At 44.1% G+C, this 20,390-nt stretch overlaps 2 protein-coding genes across 2 annotated transcripts in view; one reads left to right on the top strand and one right to left on the bottom strand.

The window, feature by feature from the left end:
• stoml3b (stomatin (EPB72)-like 3b) overlaps positions 1 to 5,559 on the top strand; it is a 28,491-nt gene extending 22,932 nt beyond the window's left edge. Inside the window, exons 6-7 of the mRNA XM_055936827.1 lie at positions 3,983 to 4,117; positions 4,710 to 5,559. Coding sequence (XP_055792802.1) covers positions 3,983 to 4,117; positions 4,710 to 4,898 — 324 coding nt within the window. The 3' untranslated portion in view covers positions 4,899 to 5,559. The remainder of the gene's footprint in view (positions 1 to 3,982; positions 4,118 to 4,709) is intronic.
• Positions 5,560 to 11,611: 6,052 nt separating this feature from the next.
• The window catches only part of LOC129864160 (solute carrier family 46 member 3), a 23,806-nt gene continuing 15,027 nt past the window's right edge, over positions 11,612 to 20,390 (bottom strand). Inside the window, exons 7-8 of the mRNA XM_055936828.1 lie at positions 18,410 to 18,566; positions 11,612 to 12,649 (exon numbers count right to left, since the gene is read on the bottom strand). Coding sequence (XP_055792803.1) covers positions 12,538 to 12,649; positions 18,410 to 18,566 — 269 coding nt within the window. The 3' untranslated portion in view covers positions 11,612 to 12,537. The remainder of the gene's footprint in view (positions 12,650 to 18,409; positions 18,567 to 20,390) is intronic.

Here is a 20,390-nt window from a genome sequence, read left to right as displayed (position 1 = left end):
TTAGACAGTGCTCTTCACAACCATTGATGGCCTGATAAATCCTGGCCCCCCTCGCAAACCTACGTGAACATCTAAATATGATGAGTTTGACGCATATTTCAGAGATAAGATAAGCAACGTTAGGCTGGGTATCAGTGAAGACCTGATGAGAGGTTTGATGATACAACGCAAAGCCACTGTGGATTTTATTTTCCCTGGTTGACACAGACCTGCTCAGGAAAGTGACGCCACAACTTAAGCCTTCTACCTGCCTTCTTGATCCTTTCCACACCATCTTCTTCAAAATAGTTTTTAATTACACATCTGAAGAAGTGCAAACTATTGTTTAATTAAAGGACCATTAAAGGACTATAGTTCTGGAGTTACTAGATTTACACATCTAGTTTTTCTTGATCTATGTCAAGTAATGCAATTGGAAAAAATAGCACAGCAGCCATTTTGGGAGGGTGTGGATGACCACACACCATAGCAGTCATCACAGGGCACTTTCCCCACTGCACTAAAAAACCTGTTATGATGAAACCCCTTCTTGGGAAAAGTCATCAAGATTCTTCATCTCTTAGCAAATTTCTGACAATCTCCATCCCTTTCATTCTTAAGCAAAATTCTGGAGAAATTGTTCTTTAAACAGCTAAATTATTTCTTTAAGTGCTAACTTTATTTAAAAAGAAATCCAATCGGGTTCTCGGGCTGACCACAGCAATGAGACAGCCTTAGTTAAAGTGGTAAATGATCTTAGAGCCGACAGAGATGCCAAACAGCTCTTTGTCCTTAAGTGCTGCGTTCAACACTGTTGACCAAGATGTCCTTCTTGAGAGGTGGGTTGGCCTCTCCTTTTAACCGGTTGAGAGTTTTTTGTCACCCTTGGTAAACATAATTTACTGTAATATCTTGTCTTCCTATAGGCCAGTCTGGACGAGGTGGAAAAGGCCTGTGTAATAAAGTGTTACTGTAATATCCTGTCTTCCTATAGGCCAGTCTGGACGAGGTGGAAAAGGCCTGTGTAATAAAGTTTGAGTTTGAGTTTATTTTTATTTTTACAGGGACAGTGCACATTAATCAACGTTTCAGTTAAAGTGCCGGTTTTAGCCAGCCGGCTAATTTTCAACCGCAGTCCCTGGGCAGGTTATTAAAAACAATTACAATATAGACAATAGCAACATAGAACAAGACATAGCATACAGACATAGCAACATAGAACAAGACATAGCATACAGACAGAGCAACATAGGACAAGACGTAGCATACAGACAGAGCAACATAGAACAAGACGTAGCATACAGACAGAGCAACATAGAACAAGCAAGACGTAGCATACAGACAGAGCAACATAGGACAAGACGTAGCATACAGACAGAGCAACATAGAACAAAAAGCAGCAAGACAAAATTCATAAAAGCGACAAAGTGTTTCCACACCTCACAAGTTACAGACAACAGACATGGACAGCGGCAACACACAGCTAGGGACCATGTTCACAAATCTGATTGACCTTTAGCCATGTCTTCAAGCATTTTGTGAAAGTGTGATATGTGGTGCAGTTATGGGTGTCTGATGGCAGTGTATTCCAGACATGGGAAGCTCTCACAGAGAAAGCGGATTTACTAAAGGTGCTTTTCCTTTAAGGGAACTATACAGTCACCTCTCATGGCAGACCTTGTAGATCTGCTGCCATATGTTTGGGTTTTCTGTTTAACAAAAATACTGAGTGGAGGGGGAGCCTGGCCATTTAGGATCTTGAATACAAGACATGCGTCGGTGTATTGCACAAGATTTTCCCAACTCAGGAGCTCATGTTTTCTGAGGATGTAACAGTGATGATGGCTATTGGGCTTCCTACCAAGCACTTTGAGAGCCTGTTTGTAGACAGACTGAATGGGTCTTACTGTTGTACAGCAAGCTTGGGCCCAACTAGTCAAGCAGTATGTTAAGTGGGGGAGTATCATAGATTTGAAGTACAGTTTTGCTACCTCTGTAGTCAAACAATTTCGTATGAATCGGGAAATTAGCTAGGTTGAATTTGGTTATTTGAATTACCTTTTTCACCTGCTTTTTAATAGAGAGGTTGGAATCAAGTATGATGCCAAGGTACTTAAAATCAGATACCACCTGGAGCTTCTCCCCTGACACACAGACATCTGGAGCTTCTCCCCTGACACATAGACATCTGGCTCAGTAGCATCAGATACCACCTGGAGCTTCTCCCCTGACACACAGACATCTGGAGCTTCTCCCCTGACACACATACATCTGGAGCTTCTCCCCTGACACATAGACATCTGGCTCAGTAACATCAGATATCACCTGGAGCTTCTCCCCTGACACATAGACATCTGGCTCAGTAACATCAGATATCACCTGGAGCTTCTCCCCTGACACACAGACATCTGGCTCAGTAGCATCAGATACCACCTGGAGCTTCTCCCCTGACACATAGACATCTGGCTCAGTAACATCAGATATCACCTGGAGCTTCTCCCCTGACACACAGACATCTGGCTCAGTAGCATCTGATACCACCTGGAGCTTCTCCCCCTGACACACAGACATCTGGCTCAGTAGCATCAGATACCACCTGGAGCTTCTCCCCTGACACACAGACATCTGGAGCTTCTCCCCTGACACACAGACATCTGGCTCAGTAGCATCTGTTGCCCTCTTTGTGAAGAACATGCAAACAGTTTTTTCACATTGAGATGCAAACACGAGTCACTGAGCCACTTTGTAACCTGGACCATTACAGTAGTGAGTCACTGAGCCACTTTGTAACCTGGACCATTACAGTAGTGAGTCACTGAGCCACTTTGTAACCTGGACCATTACAGTAGTGAGTCACTGAGCCACTTTGTAACCTGGACCATTACAGTAGTGAGTCACTGAGCCACTTTGTAACCTGGACCATTACAGTAGTGAGTCACTGAGCCACTTTGTAACCTGGACCATTACAGTAGTGAGCCACTTTGTAACCTGGACCATTACAGTAGTGAGTCACTGAGCCACTTTGTAACCTGGACCATTACAGTAGTGAGTCACTGAGCCACTTTGTAACCTGGACCATTACAGTAGTGAGTCACTGAGCCACTTTGTAACCTGGACCATTACAGTAGTGAGTCACTGAGCCACTTTGTAACCTGGACCATTACAGTAGTGAGTCACTGAGCCACTTTGTAACCTGGACCATTACAGTAGTGAGTCACTGAGCCACTTTGTAACCTGGACCATTACAGTAGTGAGTCACTGAGCCACTTTGTAACCTGGACCATTACAGTAGTGAGTCACTGAGCCACTTTGTAACCTGGACCATTACAGTAGTGAGCCACTGAGCCACTTTGTAACCTGGACCATTACAGTAGTGAGTCACTGAGTCACTTTGTAACCTGGACCATTACAGTAGTGAGTCACTGAGTCACTTTGTAACCTGGACCATTACAGTAGTGAGCCACTGAGCCACTTTGTAACCTGGACCATTACAGTAGTGAGCCACTGAGCCACTTTGTAACCTGGACCATTACAGTAGTGAGTCACTGAGCCACTTTGTAACCTGGACCATTACAGTAGTGAGTCACTGAGCCACTTTGTAACCTGGACCATTACAGTAGTGAGTCACTGAGCCACTTTGTAACCTGGACCATTACAGTAGTGAGTCACTGAGCCACTTTGTAACCTGGACCATTACAGTAGTGAGTTCTTGTGCAGCTTGTTGTTTGCTCTTTGCACATATATCACTGTATCATCTGCATACATTTGAACTTCAGACCCAGTACAGACAGAAGGCAGATCATTAATGTACAGGCTGAACAGGAGGGGCCCCAGTATTGACCCTTGGGGCACACCCACATCATAGCTAAGAGTGGGCGACAGCTCATTGCTCACTCTGACACACTGTATTACTGTAATATCCTGTCTTCCTATAGGCCAGTCTGGAGGAGGTGGAATAGGGCTGTGTAATAAAGTGTTACTGTAATATCCTGTCTTCCTATAGGCCAGTCTGGACGAGGCCACTGACCCGTGGGGTATCAAGGTGGAGCGTGTGGAGATTAAGGACGTGAAGCTGCCTCACCAGCTCCAGAGAGCCATGGCTGCAGAGGCAGAGGCCACTCGGGAGGCCAGGGCGAAGGTGGGCACTCACACACACACACACACACACACACACACTCACACTCACACTCACACTCACACTCACACTCACACACTCACTCAAACACCCATACATACACACACTCTCACAAACACATCCACACACACTCACACTCATTCACTCACACTCACTCACTCACTCACACATTCTCACACATTCTCACACTCACTCACACTCATTCACACTCATTCACTCACTCACACTCACTCACTCACTCACTCACTCACTCACACATTCACTCACACACACTCACACTCACACTCACACTCACTCACACTTACTCACACACTCATTCACTCACACTCACTCACTCAGTCACTCACACTCATTCACACTCATTCACTCACTCACTCACACTCACTCACTCACTCACTCACTCACTCACTCACTCACTCACACATTCACTCACACACACTCACACTCACACTTACTCACTCACTCACTCACTCACTCACTCACTCACTCACTCGCTCACTCACTCACTCACTCACACACCCACACACCCACACACACCCAGTTGTCTCCCTCTGTAGGTGTGTATCAATCCACTCCTTTGTCTCCCTCTCTGTAGGTGATAGCAGCCGAGGGGGAGATGAACGCCTCTCGGGCCCTGAAGGAGGCCTCTCTAGTGATCGCAGAGTCTCCGTCGGGTCTCCAGCTGCGCTACCTGCAGACCCTCACCACCATCGCTGCAGAGAAGAACTCCACCATCATCTTCCCTCTGCCCATGGACGTCATCAGTCACTTCATGAAGAAGTGATGTCATCAAAACTCGCCACACACACCGCTCCTGTCTAATGTAACATTCAATCAGTTGGTTTAGTTGATTCGGGTGATTTGAAGAAGAAAACAAAAAACGTTTCATTTATTTTTTTGTGAGAATTGTTTCAGATTTCAGGATTAGACCCGGTAACCTTTTAGGGGATGTATTTCTGCATGGTCAAGACCTCTTCATTTGTCTGTTATGGTGGAAATTGAAAACCATTTACATTTCTTTCTAGTGTGTTAAAAAAATATAAACAAATATGTTTGAAATACACTGTTATATTGATAATTTATTGGATATTATAAACTGTGTGGTTCAAGCCCTGATTGCTGATTGGCTGACAGCCATGGTATATCAGACCGTATATCACGGGTATGACAAAATATACATTTTACCAGTTTATAATAGCAATAAGGCACCTCTGGGATTTGTGATATATGGACAATATACCACGGCTAAGGGCTGTGTTCAGGCACTCCTCGTTTAGTCGTGCTCAAGAACAGCCCTTAGTCGTGGTATATTGGCCATATATCGCACCATATATCACAAACGCCAGGGGTATATCACACCCCTCGGGCCTTATTGCTTAATTGAATGTTATTTTTGTAATCTTTATATTTTGATATTCCTTAATAAATTACAATTCAGAAATCGTGCATGTATACTGAACGAAAATATAAATGCAACATGTAAAGGGCTGGTCCCTTGTTTCATGAACTGAAATATAAGATCCCAGAAAGGTTTATGTGGGCAGAACAGAATGGGGATTGTAGACTGCATAGCTCAGAACAGAACGGGGATTGTAGACTGCATAGCTCAGAACGGGGGATTGTAGACTGCATAGCTCAGAACAGAACGGGGATTGTAGACTGCATAGCTCAGAACGGGGGATTGTAGACTGCATAGCTCAGAACAGAACGGGGATTGTAGACTGCATAGCTCAGAACGGGGGATTGTAGACTGCATAGCTCAGAACGGGGGATTGTAGACTGCATAGCTCAGAACAGAACGGGGGATTGTAGACTGCATAGCTCAGAACAGAACGGGGATTGTAGACTGCATAGCTCAGAACGGGGGATTGTAGACTGCATAGCTCAGAACGGGGGATTGTAGACTGCATAGCTCAGAACAGAACGGGGATTGTAGACTGCATAGCTCAGAACAGAACGGGGATTATAGACTGCATAGCTCAGAACGGAACGGGGGATTGTAGACTGCATAGCTCAGAACGGGGGATTGTAGACTGCATAGCTCAGAACGGGGGATTATAGACTGCATAGCTCAGAACAGAACGGGGGATTGTAGACTGTATAGCTCAGAACGGGGGATTGTAGACTGCATAGCTCAGAACAGAACGGGGATTGTAGACTGCATAGCTCAGTGGGGGAGTTCTATGGCTCCATTATCATGTGTGGGTCTCTGGACCGAGTGCAGCGGTACTTGAACCAGAGACGGAAGAGGAAGCGAGATATCATTTTTTTCTGGTTCATTGGAAGTCAGTGAATGAAGCCGACCAGACCCAGCTGCTTTCGTATTGGTGTCTATGGAAGAGCCACTCTGTTAAGCAGAACGTAACTGATTTTTCCCCCCCAATGGTAAACGGCCTGAGTGAACTATCTGTCTTGTTTTGACATTATCGATCATAATGTCAAATTATGCTGCTGGAAAAACGTACGTGTTATGGCTTTACACCGCCTTCAATAATGAGGATAATCGTGATGGTGTTCTTGGGGTTGTACTCATCCTTCTTCTTCCTCCAAACACGGCGAGTGAAGTTTAGACCAAAAAGCTCTATTTTTGTCTCATCAGACCACATGACCTTCTCCCATTCCTCCTCTGGATCATCCAGATGGTCATTGGCAAACTTCAGACGGGCCTGGACATGCGCTGGCTTGAGCAGGGGGACCTTGCGTGCGCTGCAGGATTTTAATCCATGACGGCGTAGTGTGTTACTAATGGTTTTCTTTGAGACTGTGGTCCCAGCTCTTTTCAGGTCATTGACCAGGTTCTGCCGTGTAGTTCTGGGCTGATCCCTCACCTTCCTCATGATCATTGATGCCCCCACGAGGTGAGATCTTGCATGGAGCCCCAGACCGAGGGTGATTGACCGTCATCTTGAACTTCTTCCATTTTCTAATAATTGCGCCAACAGTTGTTGCCTTCTCACCAAGCTGCTTGCCTATTGTCCTGTAGCCCATCCCAGCCTTGTGCAGGTCTACAATTTTATCCCTGATGGCCTTACACAACTCTCTGGTCTTGGCCATTGTGGAGAGGTTGGAGTCTGTTTGATTGAGTGTGTGGACAGGTGTCTTTTATACAGGTAACGAGTTCAAACAGGTGCAGTTAATACAGGTAATGAGTGGAGAACAGGAGGGCTTCTTAAAGAAAAACTAACAGGTCTGTGAGCAGTGGCTTATGTGACCATGACATTGGTGTATGCTAGCTAACACACTTATTTACAGCAATCATATGCCAAAGCACATCCCAGAAAGCCCCTCAAACCCTAACAGGTACCATATACCCACACATGTATAAAATCAGTAACGTACAGCAAACTTGTACACATTGTAAAATAGAAAACGGTATTCAGAACGTGACCTACCCCTTGCATCACATTTTCCTACTGGGAAGACCTGACGTTCGCGATCTCCCCCTATCTGCAAGCGGGGCCAATCACAACACACCTTATTGTCATCAGAGTTGAACTAGCCAATAAGAATGCTTGAACATTAAATACACATTTCTTTAGAGGCAAGTGGAAACATAACCAACCCTGTTACACTTGAAATATGCCAAAAGGCACCTAAAGACTCTCAGACCATGAGAAACAGAATTCTTTGGTCTGATGAAACCTAGATTGAACTATTTGGCCTGAATGCCAAGCGTCACATCTGGAGGAAACCTGGCACCATCCCTACGGTAAAGTATGGTGGTGGCAGCATCAGTCTGTGGGGATGTTTTTCAGCAGCAGGGACTGGGAGACTAGTCAGGATCGAGGGAAAGATGAACGGATCAAAGTACAGAGATCCTTGATGAAAACCTGCTCCAGAACGCTCAGGACCTCAGACTGTGTCGAAGGTTCACCTTCCAAAAGGACAACGACCCTAAGCACACAGCCAAGACAACAATTGAACATCTCTGGAGAGACCTGAAAATAGCTGTGCAGCAACGCTCCCCATCCAACCTGACAGAGTTTGAGAGGATCTGCAGAGAAGAATGGGAGAAACTCCCCAAATACAGATGTGCCAAGCTTGTAGCTTCATACCCAAGAAGACTTGAGGCTGTAATCGTTGCCAAAGGTGCTGAATACTAAATGTAAATGTGATGTTTCAGTTTTATTTATTTTTTAGATTTGCAAACATTTCTAAACTGTTTTTTGCTCTGTTGTTCTCATTATGGGGTATTGTGTGTAGATTGATGAGGGGGAATTTAAAATAAATACATTTTAGAGTAAGGCTGTAACGTAACAAAATGTGGAAAAAGTCAAAAGGTCTTTCTGAATGCACTGTACGTATTATTCTCCAGTGACTGGACATTTGCCAATAAAACGTAGGGAAGTGGAGGCAGGTTCTCTCTTCGTCTTCATCTCACAAGGATGTGCCCTCCTCTTGCCCAGTTTTCTTCTGCATTTTCATCTTGGCAGCCCGAATATGGTGGTTGGGTCGGACTCCAACTTACATTGACACACGCACTGTTCAGTTGGGCATGGATGCAGAAAAACCCTCGGAAATTCCAGGGTGTGGATACCAGAGTTGGGGTCAATTCCAATTGGATTTAAAATTCAAAATTAAATTCTGTAATTCAAGCAAGAAGTGGAGAATTCACTTTGGAATTGAATTAGAATTGCAGCAATCCACCCTCCAAAAGTGGAATTGAATTGGAATCCTCACTGGAATGGAATTGGAATTTACATTTTAGTCATTTAGCAGACGCTCTTATCCAGAGCGACTTACAAATTGGAAAGTTCATACATATTCATCCTGGTCCCCCCGTGGGGAAAGAACCCACAACCCTGGCGTTGCAAGCACCATGCTCTACCAACTGAGCCACACGGGACCACACGGAATCACACAAGAACCATCCTTTGGTTGGAATTGAATTTAGACTGTCTGAATTGGAATCAAACAAGAACCATCCTTCGGTTGGAATTGAATTTAGACTGTCTGAATTGGAATCAAACAAGAACCATCCTTTGGTTGGAATTGAATTTAGAATTTAGACTGTCTGAATTGGAATCAAACAAGAACCATCCTTCGGTTGGAATTGAATTTAGACTGTCTGAATTGGAATCAAACAAGAACCATCCTTCGGTTGGAATTGAATTTAGACTGTCTGAATTGGAATCAAACAAGAACCATCCTTCGGTTGGAATTGAATTTAGACTGTCTGAATTGGAATCAAACAAGAACCATCCTTCGGTTGGAATTGAATTTAGACTGTCTGAATTGGAATCAAACAAGAACCATCCTTCGGTTGGAATTGAATTTAGACTGTCTGAATTATGATTGAATTAAAATGGTTAGATAAAAACATCCTTGGAATGGAATTGTAATTTATCATTTTAAAACTTGAATTGTATTATAATTGTGCAAACATCTAGTTACTGGATTTAATTTATTTATCATTTACATTTACATTTAAGTCATTTAGCAGACGCTCTTATCCAGAGCGACTTACAAGTACATACGTTCATACTTTTTAAATTGAATGCAAACTTTGTTTAAAAATCGATCAAATAATTATAATAATTAATAATTCTATACATTACTGTATATAACGGGGAGGGGGGTGCAGTCTGTCTGTCATTATGGCGGCAGCGTAGCCTAGTGGTTAGAGTGTAGGGGCGACAGGTAGCCTAGTGGTTAGAGTGGAGGGGTAGCAGGTAGCCTAGTGGTTAGAGAGGAGGGGTGGCAGGTAGCCTAGTGGTTAGAGTGGAGGGGCGGCAGGTAGCCTAGTGGTTTGAGTGGAGGTGCGGCAGGTAGCCTAGTGGTTAGAGCGTTGGACTAGTAACTGAAAGGTTGCAAGATAGAATCCACGAGCTGACAAGGTAAATATCTGTCGTTTTGCCCCTGAAAAAGGCAGTTAACCCACTGTTCCTAGGCCGTCATTGAAAATAAGAATTTGTTCTTAAAACTTATTTGGGATAGGGGGCAGCATTTTCACTTTTGGAAGAATAGCGTGCCCAGAGTGAACTGCCTCCTACTCAGTCCCAGATGCTAATATATGCATATTATTATTAGTATTGGATAGAAAACACTCTGAAGTTTCTAAAACTGTTTGAATGATGTCTGTGAGTATAACATAACTCATATGGCAGGCAAAAACCTGAGAACAAATCCAAACAGGAAGTGGGAAATCTGAGGTTTGTAGTTTTTGAACTCAGCCCCTATCGAATTGACAGTGGGATATGGGTTATGTTGCACTTCCTACGGCTTCCACTAGATGTCAACCGTCTTTAGAACATTGTTTCAGGCTGCTCATGTGAAGGGGGGTCGGATGGGAGCTGTTTGACTAAGGGGTCTGCCTACAGCCTCGTTCTCAGTCATGCGCTTTCACTTGAGAGGTAGCTCTCGTTCCATTGCTTTTCTACAGACAATGGAATTCTCCGGTTGGAACATTATTGAACATTTATGATAAAAACATCCTAAAGATTGATTCTATACTTAGTTTGACGAGTTTCTTCGACCTGTAATATAACTTTTTGAACTTTTGGTCCGACTGGACCTGAACGCGCTTTTGGATTTGTTTACCAAACGCCCTAACAAAAGAAGCTATTGACATAAATGGACATAAATGATGGACATTATCTAACAAAACAAACATTTATTGTGGAACTGCGATTCCTGGGAGTGCATTCTGATGAAGATCATCAAAGGTAAGTGAACATTTATAATGCTATTTATGACTAATGTTGACTACCCAACATGGCGTATATTTCTCTGGCTGGTTTGGGCTCTGAGCGCCGTACTCAGATTAAGCTTTTTCCGTATAGTTTTTTTGAAATCTGACACAGCGGTTGCATTAAGGAGAAGTGTATCTAAAGTTCCATGCATAACACTTGAATTTTCATCAACATTTATAATGAGTATTTCTGTGAATTCATGTTGCTCTCTGCAAAATGATAGCATGTTTTTGAACTACTGAACATAACACACCAATGTAAAATTAGATTTTTGTATATAAATATGCACTTTATCGAACAAAGCATACATGTATTGTGTAACATGAAGTCCTATGAGTGTCATCTGATGAAGATCATCAAAGGTTAGTGATTCATTTGATCTCTATTTGTGCTTTTTGTGACTCCTCTCTTTGGCGGGAAAAATGGCTGGGTTTTTCTGTGACTTGGTGGTGATTTAACATAATCGTTTGTGGAGCTTTCGCTGTAAAGCATTTTTGAAATCAGACACTGTGGCTGGATTAACGAGAAATTTGATTTATGAGATTTCTGTTGATTTGTATTTGGCGCCCTGCAATGTTGGCGAGGGGTTCCGCGGAACCCCAGTCCTAGACAGGTTAACTGACTTGCCTAGTTAAGTAAGATACAATAGTGTAATTTGGGTGAACTATCCCTTTTGTATGGTGGAAAAAGTCCACACTGAGTGTTGTTTACTCAATTATTCTGTATTGTTTTACAATTGTACAATATATACCATTTTTGCTGACATCTTAGTCAAAAGTGACTGACAGTTATTCATGCATTCATATTTCACAGAAGGGTTTTTATTCACTTTCACGCTGGGTTGACCCAGCAGATGGGTGTTTTTTATGTCATCAATCATTAAGCTACAAAGGGGTCAGCTCACACAGTGTGGTAGCTCAGTGTGGTAGCTCAGTGTGGTAGCTCACACAATATGGTAGCTCAGTGTGGTAGCTCACACAGTGTGGTAGTTCAGTGTGGTAGCTCAGTGTGGTAGCTCAGTGTGGTAGCTCACACAGTGTGGTAGTTCAGTGTGGTAGAATAGTGTGGTAGCTCAGGGTGGTAGCTCACACAGTGTGGTAGCTCAGTGTGGTAGCATAGTGTGGTAGCTCAGGGTGGTAGCTCACACAGTGTGGTAGCTCAGTGTGGTAGCTCAGTGTGGTAGCTCAGGGTGGTAGCTCACACAGTGTGGTAGCTCAGTGTGGTAGCTCAGTGTGGTAGCTCAGGGTGGTAGCTCAGTGTGGTAGCTCAGGGTGGTAGCTCACACAGTGTGGTAGCTCAATGTGGTAGCTCAGTGTGGTAGCTCAGTGTGGTAGCTCAGGGTGGTAGCTCAGGGTGGTAGCTCACACAGTGTGGTAGCTCAGTGTGGTAGCTCAGGGTGGTAGCTCACACAGTGTGGTAGCTCAGTGTGGTAGCGCAAGGTGGTAGCTCAGGGTGGTAGCTCACAGAGTGTGGTAGCTCAGTGTGGTAGCTCACACAATATGGTAGCTCAGTGTGGTAGCTCACACAATATGGTAGCTCAGTGTGGTAGCTCACACAGTGTGGTAGCTCAGTGTGGTAGCTCAGTGTGGTAGCTCAGTGTGGTAGCACAGGGTGGTAGCTCAGTGTGGTAGCACAGGGTGGTAGCTCAGTGTGGTAGCTCACACAGTGTGGTAGCTCAGTGTGGTAGCTCAGGGTGGTAGCTCACACAGTGTGGTAGCTCAGTGTGGTAGCTCAGTGTGGTAGCTGTAGTGACTGTCCACAGCTCTCTGTCTCCTCCTCTTCATCATCAGCTGTTAGTCGACTGGCCTCTTCATCCTTGTCCAGACGCAGACACATTACCACCCTGGAGACAGACAGACAGACACATTACTACCATGGAGACAGACAGACACATTACTACCATGGAGACAGACAGACACATTACTACCATGGAGACAGACAGACAGACAGACAGACAGACAGACAGACAGACAGACAGAGACATTACCACCCTGGCGACAGACAGACAGAAACATTGCTACCATGGAGACAGACAGACAGACAGACAGACACATTCCCACCCTGGAGACAGACAGACAGACACATTACTACCATGAAGACAGACAGACAGACACATTACCACCCTGGAGACAGACAGACAGACAGACACATTACTACCATGGAGACAGACAGACAGACAGACACATTACCACCCTGGAGACAGACAGACAGACAGACACATTACTACCATGGAGACAGACAGACAGACACATTCCCACCCTGGAGACAGACAGACACATTGCCACCCTGGAGACAGACAGACAGACAGACAGACAGACAGACAGACAGACACATTACCAGTCTAAACCCAGTCTAAGCCCAGTCTAAACCCAGTCTAAGCCCAGTCTAAACCCAGTCTAAGCCCAGTCTAAGCCCAGTCTAAGCCCAGTCTAAGCCCAGTCTAAGCCCAGTCTAAACCCAGTCTAAGCCCAGTCTAAACCCAGTCTAAGCCCAGTCTAAGCCCAGTCTAAACCCAGTCTAAGCCCAGTCTAAGCCCAGTCTAAGCCCAGTCTAAGCCCAGTCTAAACCCAGTCTAAGCCCAGTCTAAGCCCAGTCTAAACCCAGTCTAAGCCCAGTCTAAGCCCAGTCTAAACCCAGTCTAAGCCCAGTCTAAGCCCAGTCTAAGCCCTGTCTAAGCTATTAGCCCCTACAAATGCATTGAATAACAGATAAACTACATGTATTTAACCCCTTATTCTTGTTACTTAACAGTCTCCATATACCATTCATTTTTTGGTGGTTCCCGGGGGACCTTCAGACGAGTCTTCTGTGGGGCTTGTGGGGAGAGGGGTTGTAGAGCATAACGGAGAACACCGTCATGTTCATGAGAGTCTCATATTTCCACAGAGGGGTTATTACTATGGTAATAGGCCAAACCGTTCGGTGATTTTATGAGAAGACCTATTTTTAGGGATGGTCTGATAAACACTGCTCTGGCTCTGTCACCTTTCACCGCAGAAGCGGAAGCGCGACATCGGCGGACGGAATAGATATCTCTAGCAAAAAATTAAATATCTCTAGCTTTAACTGACGAATTTGTGTGAGGATCTTTTATTATGCTAATTATATTTCCGCGGGGGCTTCGGACATCGACTCTAGGGGGTTAATTTATATTTCGGACTCTGACATTGCTCATTCTAATATTTCTATATTTCTTAACTTCTTTCTTTACATTTTTTGGGGATTAGCGTGTATTGTTTTATATTGTTAGGTATTACTGCACTGTTGGAGCTAGGAACATAAGCATTTAGTTAGATATTACTGTACTGTTGGAGCTAGAAACACAAGCATTTAGGTATTACTATACTGTTGGAGCTAGAAACACAAACATTAGGTATTACTATACTGTTGGAGCTAGAAACACAAGCATTTAGTTAGGTATTACTGTACTGTTGGAGCTAGGAACACAAGCATTAGGTATTACTGTACTGTTGGAGCTAGAAACACAAGCATTATGTATTACTGTACTGTTGGAGCTAGAAACACAAGCATTAGGTATTACTGTACTGTTGGAGCTAGAAACACAAGCATTATATATTACTGTACTGTTGGAGCTAGAAACACAAGCATTAGGTATTACTGTACTGTTGGAGCTAGAAACACAAGCATTAGGTATTACTGTACTGTTGGAGCTAGAAACACAAGCATTAGATATTACTGTACTGTTGGAGCTAGAAACACAAGCATTAGGTATTACTGTACTGTTGGAGCTAGAAACACAAGCATTAGGTATTACTGTACTGTTGGAGCTAGGAACACAAGCATTTATCTAGATATTACTGTACTGTTGGAGCTAGAAACACAAGCATTAGATATTACTGTACTGTTGGAGCTAGGAACACAAGCATTATGTATTACTGTACTGTTGGAGCTAGGAACACAAGCATTATGTATTACTGTTGGAGCTAGAAACACAAGCATTAGGTATTACTGTACTGTTGGAGCTAGGAACACAAGCATTATGTATTACTGTTGGAGCTAGAAACACAAGCATTAGGTATTACTGTACTGTTGGAGCTAGGAACACAAGCATTAGGTATTACTGTACTGTTGGAGCTAGGAACACAAGCATTAGGTATTACTGTACTGTTGGAGCTAGAAACACAAGCATTAGATATTACTGTACTGTTGGAGCTAGGAACACAAGCATTAGGTATTACTGTACTGTTGGAGCTAGGAACACAAGCATTAGGTATTACTGTACTGTTGGAGCTAGAAACACAAGCATTATGTATTACTGTTGGAGCTAAAACACAAGCATTAGGTATTACTGTACTGTTGGAGCTAGAAACACAAGCATTATGTATTACTGTACTGTTGGAGCTAGAAACACAAGCATTATATATTACTGTACTGTTGGAGCTAGAAACACAAGCATTATGTATTACTGTACTGTTGGAGCTAGAAACACAAGCATTAGATATTACTGTACTGTTGGAGCTAGGAACATAAGCATTAGGTATTACTGTACTGTTGGAGCTAGAAACACAAGCATTAGATATTACTGTACTGTTGGAGCTAGAAACACAAGCATTATGTATTACTGCACTGTTGGAGCTAGGAACATAAGCATTAGATATTACTGTACTGTTGGAGCAAGAAACACAAGCATTATGTATTACTGTTGGAGCTAGAAACACAAGCATTATGTATTACTGTACTGTTGGAGCTAGAAACACAAGCATTAGGTATTACTGCACTGTTGGAGCTATAAACACAAGCATTAGGTATTACTGCACTGTTGGAGCTATAAACACAAGCATTAGGTATTACTGCACTGTTGGAGCTAGAAACACAAGCATTAGGTATTACTGTACTGTTGGAGCTAGGAACACAAGCATTAGGTATTACTGTACTGTTGGAGCTAGAAACACAAGCATTATGTATTACTGTACTGTTGGAGCTAGAAACACAAGCATTAGGTATTACTGCACTGTTGGAGCTAGAAACACAAGCATTAGGTATTACTGTACTGTTGGAGCTAGGAACACAAGCATTAGGTATTACTGTACTGTTGGAGCTAGAAACACAAGCATTATGTATTACTGTACTGTTGGAGCTAGAAACACAAGCATTAGATATTACTGTACTGTTGGAGCTAGGAACACAAGCATTAGGTATTACTGTACTGTTGGAGCTAGGAACACAAGCATTATGTATTACTGTACTGTTGGAGCTAGAAACACAAGCATTATGTATTACTGTACTGTTGGAGCTAGGACCACAAGCATTATATATTACTGTACTGATGGAGCTAGAAACACAAGCATTATGTATTACTGTACTGTTGGAGCTAGGAACACAAGCATTATGTATTACTGTTGGAGCTAGGACCACAAGCATTATATAATACTCTACTCTTGGAGCTATAAACACAAGCATTATGTATTACTGAACTGTTGGAGCTAGGACCACAAGCATTATGTATTACTGTTGGAGCTATAAACACAAGCATTAGGTATTACTGTACTGTTGGAGCTAGAAACACAAGCATTATGTATTACTGTACTGTTGGAGCTAGAAACACAAGCATTATATATTACTGTACTGTTGGAGCTAGAAACACAAGCATTATATATTACTGTACTGTTGGAGCTAGAAACACAAGCATTATATATTACTGTACTGTTGGAGCTAGAAACACAAGCATTATATATTACTGTTGGAGCTAGAAACACAAGCATTATGTATTACTGTACTGTTGGAGCTAGAAACACAAGAATTAGGTATTACTGTACTGTTGGAGGTAGAAACACAAGCATTATGTATTACTGCACTGTTGGAGCTAGAAACACAAGCATTAGGTATTACTGTACTGTTGGAGCTACTGTAGAAACACAAGCATTATGTATTACTGCACTGTTCGAGCTAGAAACACAAGCATTAGATATTACTGTACTGTTGGAGCTACTGTAGAAACACAAGCATTATGTATTACTGCACTGTTGGAGCTAGAAACACAAGCATTAGATATTACTGTACTGTTGGAGCTACTGTAGAAACACAAGCATTATGTATTACTGCACTGTTGGAGCTAGGAACACAAGCATTATGTATTACTGTTGGAGCTAGAAACACAAGCATTATATATTACTGTACTGTTGGAGCTAGAAACACAAGCATTATGTATTACTGTTGGAGCTAGAAACACAAGCATTATATATTACTGTACTGTTGGAGCTAGAAACACCAGCATTATGTATTACTGTACTGTTGGAGCTAGAAACACAAGCATTATATATTACTGTACTGTTGGAGCTAGAAACACAAGCATTATGTATTACTGTACTGTTGGAGCTAGAAACACAAGCATTATGTATTACTGTACTGTTGGAGCTAGAAACACAAGCATTAGATATTACTGTACTGTTGGAGCTAGGAACACAAGCATTATGTATTACTGTTGGAGCTAGAAACACAAGCATTATATATTACTGTACTGTTGGAGCTAGAAACACAAGCATTATGTATTACTGTTGGAGCTAGAAACACAAGCATTATATATTACTGTACTGTTGGAGCTAGAAACACCAGCATTATGTATTACTGTACTGTTGGAGCTAGAAACACAAGCATTAGATATTACTGTACTGTTGGAGCTAGAAACACAAGCATTAGATATTACTGTTGGAGCTAGAAACACAAGCATTATATATTACTGTACTGTTGGAGCTAGAAACACAAGCATTATGTATTACTGTACTGTTGGAGCTAGAAACACAAGCATTAGATATTACTGTTGGAGCTAGAAACACAAGCATTATGTATTACTGTACTGTTGGAGCTAGAAACACAAGCATTATGTATTACTGTACTGTTGGAGCTAGAAACACAAGCATTATATATTACTGTACTGTTGGAGCTAGAAACACAAGCATTAGGTATTACTGTACTGTTGGAGCTAGGAACACAAGCATTATGTATTACTGTACTGTTGGAGCTAGAAACACAAGCATTATGTATTACTGTTGGAGCTAGAAACACAAGCATTATGTATTACTGTACTGTTGGAGCTAGAAACACAAGCATTATGTATTACTGTACTGTTGGAGCTAGAAACACAAGCATTAGATATTACTGTTGGAGCTAGAAACACAAGCATTATGTATTACTGTTGGAGCTAGAAACACAAGCATTATATATTACTGTACTGTTGGAGCTAGGAACACAAGCATTATATATTACTGTACTGTTGGAGCTAGAAACACAAGCATTATGTATTACTGTACTGTTGGAGCTAGAATCACAAGCATTATGTATTACTGTACTGTTGGAGCTAGAAACACAAGCATTATGTATTACTGTACTGTTGGAGCTAGGAACATAATAATTTCGCTACACCTGTGATAAATATGTGTCCGCGACCAATACAATTTGATTTGACTTTGACTTTGATTTGATCCCGGCTTTTATCTATACGATTTGGTTGTATTGACCCACCCAATCAGAATGGTTATGTTGACTGACCCATCCAATCAGAATGGTTACGTTGACTGACCCATCCAATCAGAATGGTTGCGTTGACTGACGCGTCCAATCAGAATGGTTGCGTTGACTGACTCACCCAATCAGAACAGCCGGTATGAGTGCGATGGCTGAAGCCAGCAGGAAGCTGAATCCAGGGAACCAGGAGACAGTGGAGGCATAGGTACTGCTGAACACGGTGATCCCAACACCAACACTCAGCATCTCCACGAACGCTACACACGCAAACACTGCACCTGGCGAGAGGAGAGGACACACAGTTCTGGAGGTTACAAGCATGGCGCTACACCTCGCAGTAACATCTGCTAACCATGTGTATGTGACCAATACAATTAGATTTGATTATCGTTGTTCTGAGTGGTTTTCTGGTACTGGGGGAGGCAGGTAGCCTAGTGGTTAGAGCGGAGGGGCGGCAGGTAGCCTAGTGGTTAGAGTGGAGGGGCGGCTGGTAGCCTTGTGGTTAGAGTGGAGGGGCGGCAGGTAGACTGTTTGTTAGAGGGGAGGGGTGGCAGGTAGCCTAGTGGTTAGAGATGAGGGGAGGCAGGTAGACTAGTGGTTAGAATGGAGGGGCGGCAGGTAGCCTAGTGGTTAGAGCGGAGGGGTGGCAGGTAGCCTAGTGGTTAGAGTGGAGGGGTGGCAGGTAGCCTAGTGGTTAGAGTGGAGGGGTGGCAGGTAGCCTAGTGGTTAGAGCGGAGGGGCGGCAGGTAGCCTAGTGGTTAGAGCGGAGGGGCGGCAGGTAGCCTAGTGGTTAGAGTGGAGGGGCGGCTGGTAGCCTTGTGGTTAGAGTGGAGGGGCGGCAGGTAGACTGTTTGTTAGAGGGGAGGGGTGGCAGGTAGCCTAGTGGTTAGAGATGAGGGGAGGCAGGTAGACTAGTGGTTAGAGTGGAGGGGCGGCAGGTAGCCTAGTGGTTAGAGCGGAGGGGTGGCAGGTAGCCTAGTGGTTAGAGTGGAGGGGTGGCAGGTAGCCTAGTGGTTAGAGCGGAGGGGTGGCAGGTAGCCTAGTGGTTAGAGTGGAGGGGTGGCAGGTAGCCTAGTGGTTAGAGTGGAGGGGAGGCAGGTAGACTAGTGGTTAGAGCGGAAGGGAGGCAGGTAGCCTAGTGGTTAGAGCGGAGGGGAGGCAGGTAGACTAGTGGTTAGAGTGGAGGGGAGGCAGGTAGACTAGTGGTTAGAGTGGAGGGGAGGCAGGTAGCCTAGTGGTTAGAGTGGAGGGGCGGCAGGTAGACTAGTGGTTAGAGCGGATGGGAGGCAGGTAGCCTAGTGGTTAGAGAGGAGGGGAGGCAGGTAGCCTAGTGGTTAGAGTGGAGGCAGGTAGACTAGTGGTTAGAGCGGATGGGAGGCAGGTAGCCTAGTGGTTAGAGTGGAGGGGCGGCAGGCAGCCTAGTGGTTAGAGTGGAGGGGTGGCAGGTAGACTAGTGGTTAGAGTGGAGGGGAGGCAGGTAGCCTAGTGGTTAGAGTGGAGGGGCGGCAGGTAGCCTAGTGGTTAGAGTGGAGGGGAGGCAGGTAGCCTAGTGGTTAGAGTGGAGGGGCGGCAGGTAGCCTAGTGGTTAGAGTGGAGGGGAGGCAGGTAGCCTAGTGGTTAGAGTGGAGGGGAGGCAGGTAGCCTAGTGGTTAGAGTGGAGGGGAGGCAGGTAGCCTAGTGGTTAGAGTGGAGGGGAGGCAGGTAGACTAGTGGTTAGAGTGGAGGGGAGGCAGGTAGCCTAGTGGTTAGAGTGGAGGGGCGGCAGGTAGACTAGTGGTTAGAGTGGAGGGGCGGCAGGTAGTCTAGTGGTTAGAGTGGAGGGGCAGCAGGTAGTCTAGTGGTTAGAGTGAAGGGGCGGCAGGTAGCCTAGTGGTTAGAGCGGAGGGGCGGCAGGTAGCCTTGTGGTTAGAGTGGAGGGGTGGCATGTATCTTAGTGGTTAGAGTGGAGGGGAGGCAGGTAGTCTAGTGGTTAGAGTGGAGGGGCGGCAGTTACCCTAGTGGTTAGAGTGGAGTAGTGGCAGGTAGCCTAGTGGTTAGAGTGGAGGGATGGCAGGTAGCCTATTGGTTAGAGTGGAGGGGTGGCAGGTAGCCTAGTGGTTAGA

This window comes from Salvelinus fontinalis, chromosome 10, assembly GCF_029448725.1.
Source record: "Salvelinus fontinalis isolate EN_2023a chromosome 10, ASM2944872v1, whole genome shotgun sequence".
Classification (NCBI taxonomy): domain Eukaryota; kingdom Metazoa; phylum Chordata; class Actinopteri; order Salmoniformes; family Salmonidae; genus Salvelinus; species Salvelinus fontinalis.
The sequence above is the reverse complement of the archived record's forward strand: the minus strand, read 5'-3'. Positions and strand labels throughout refer to the sequence as shown.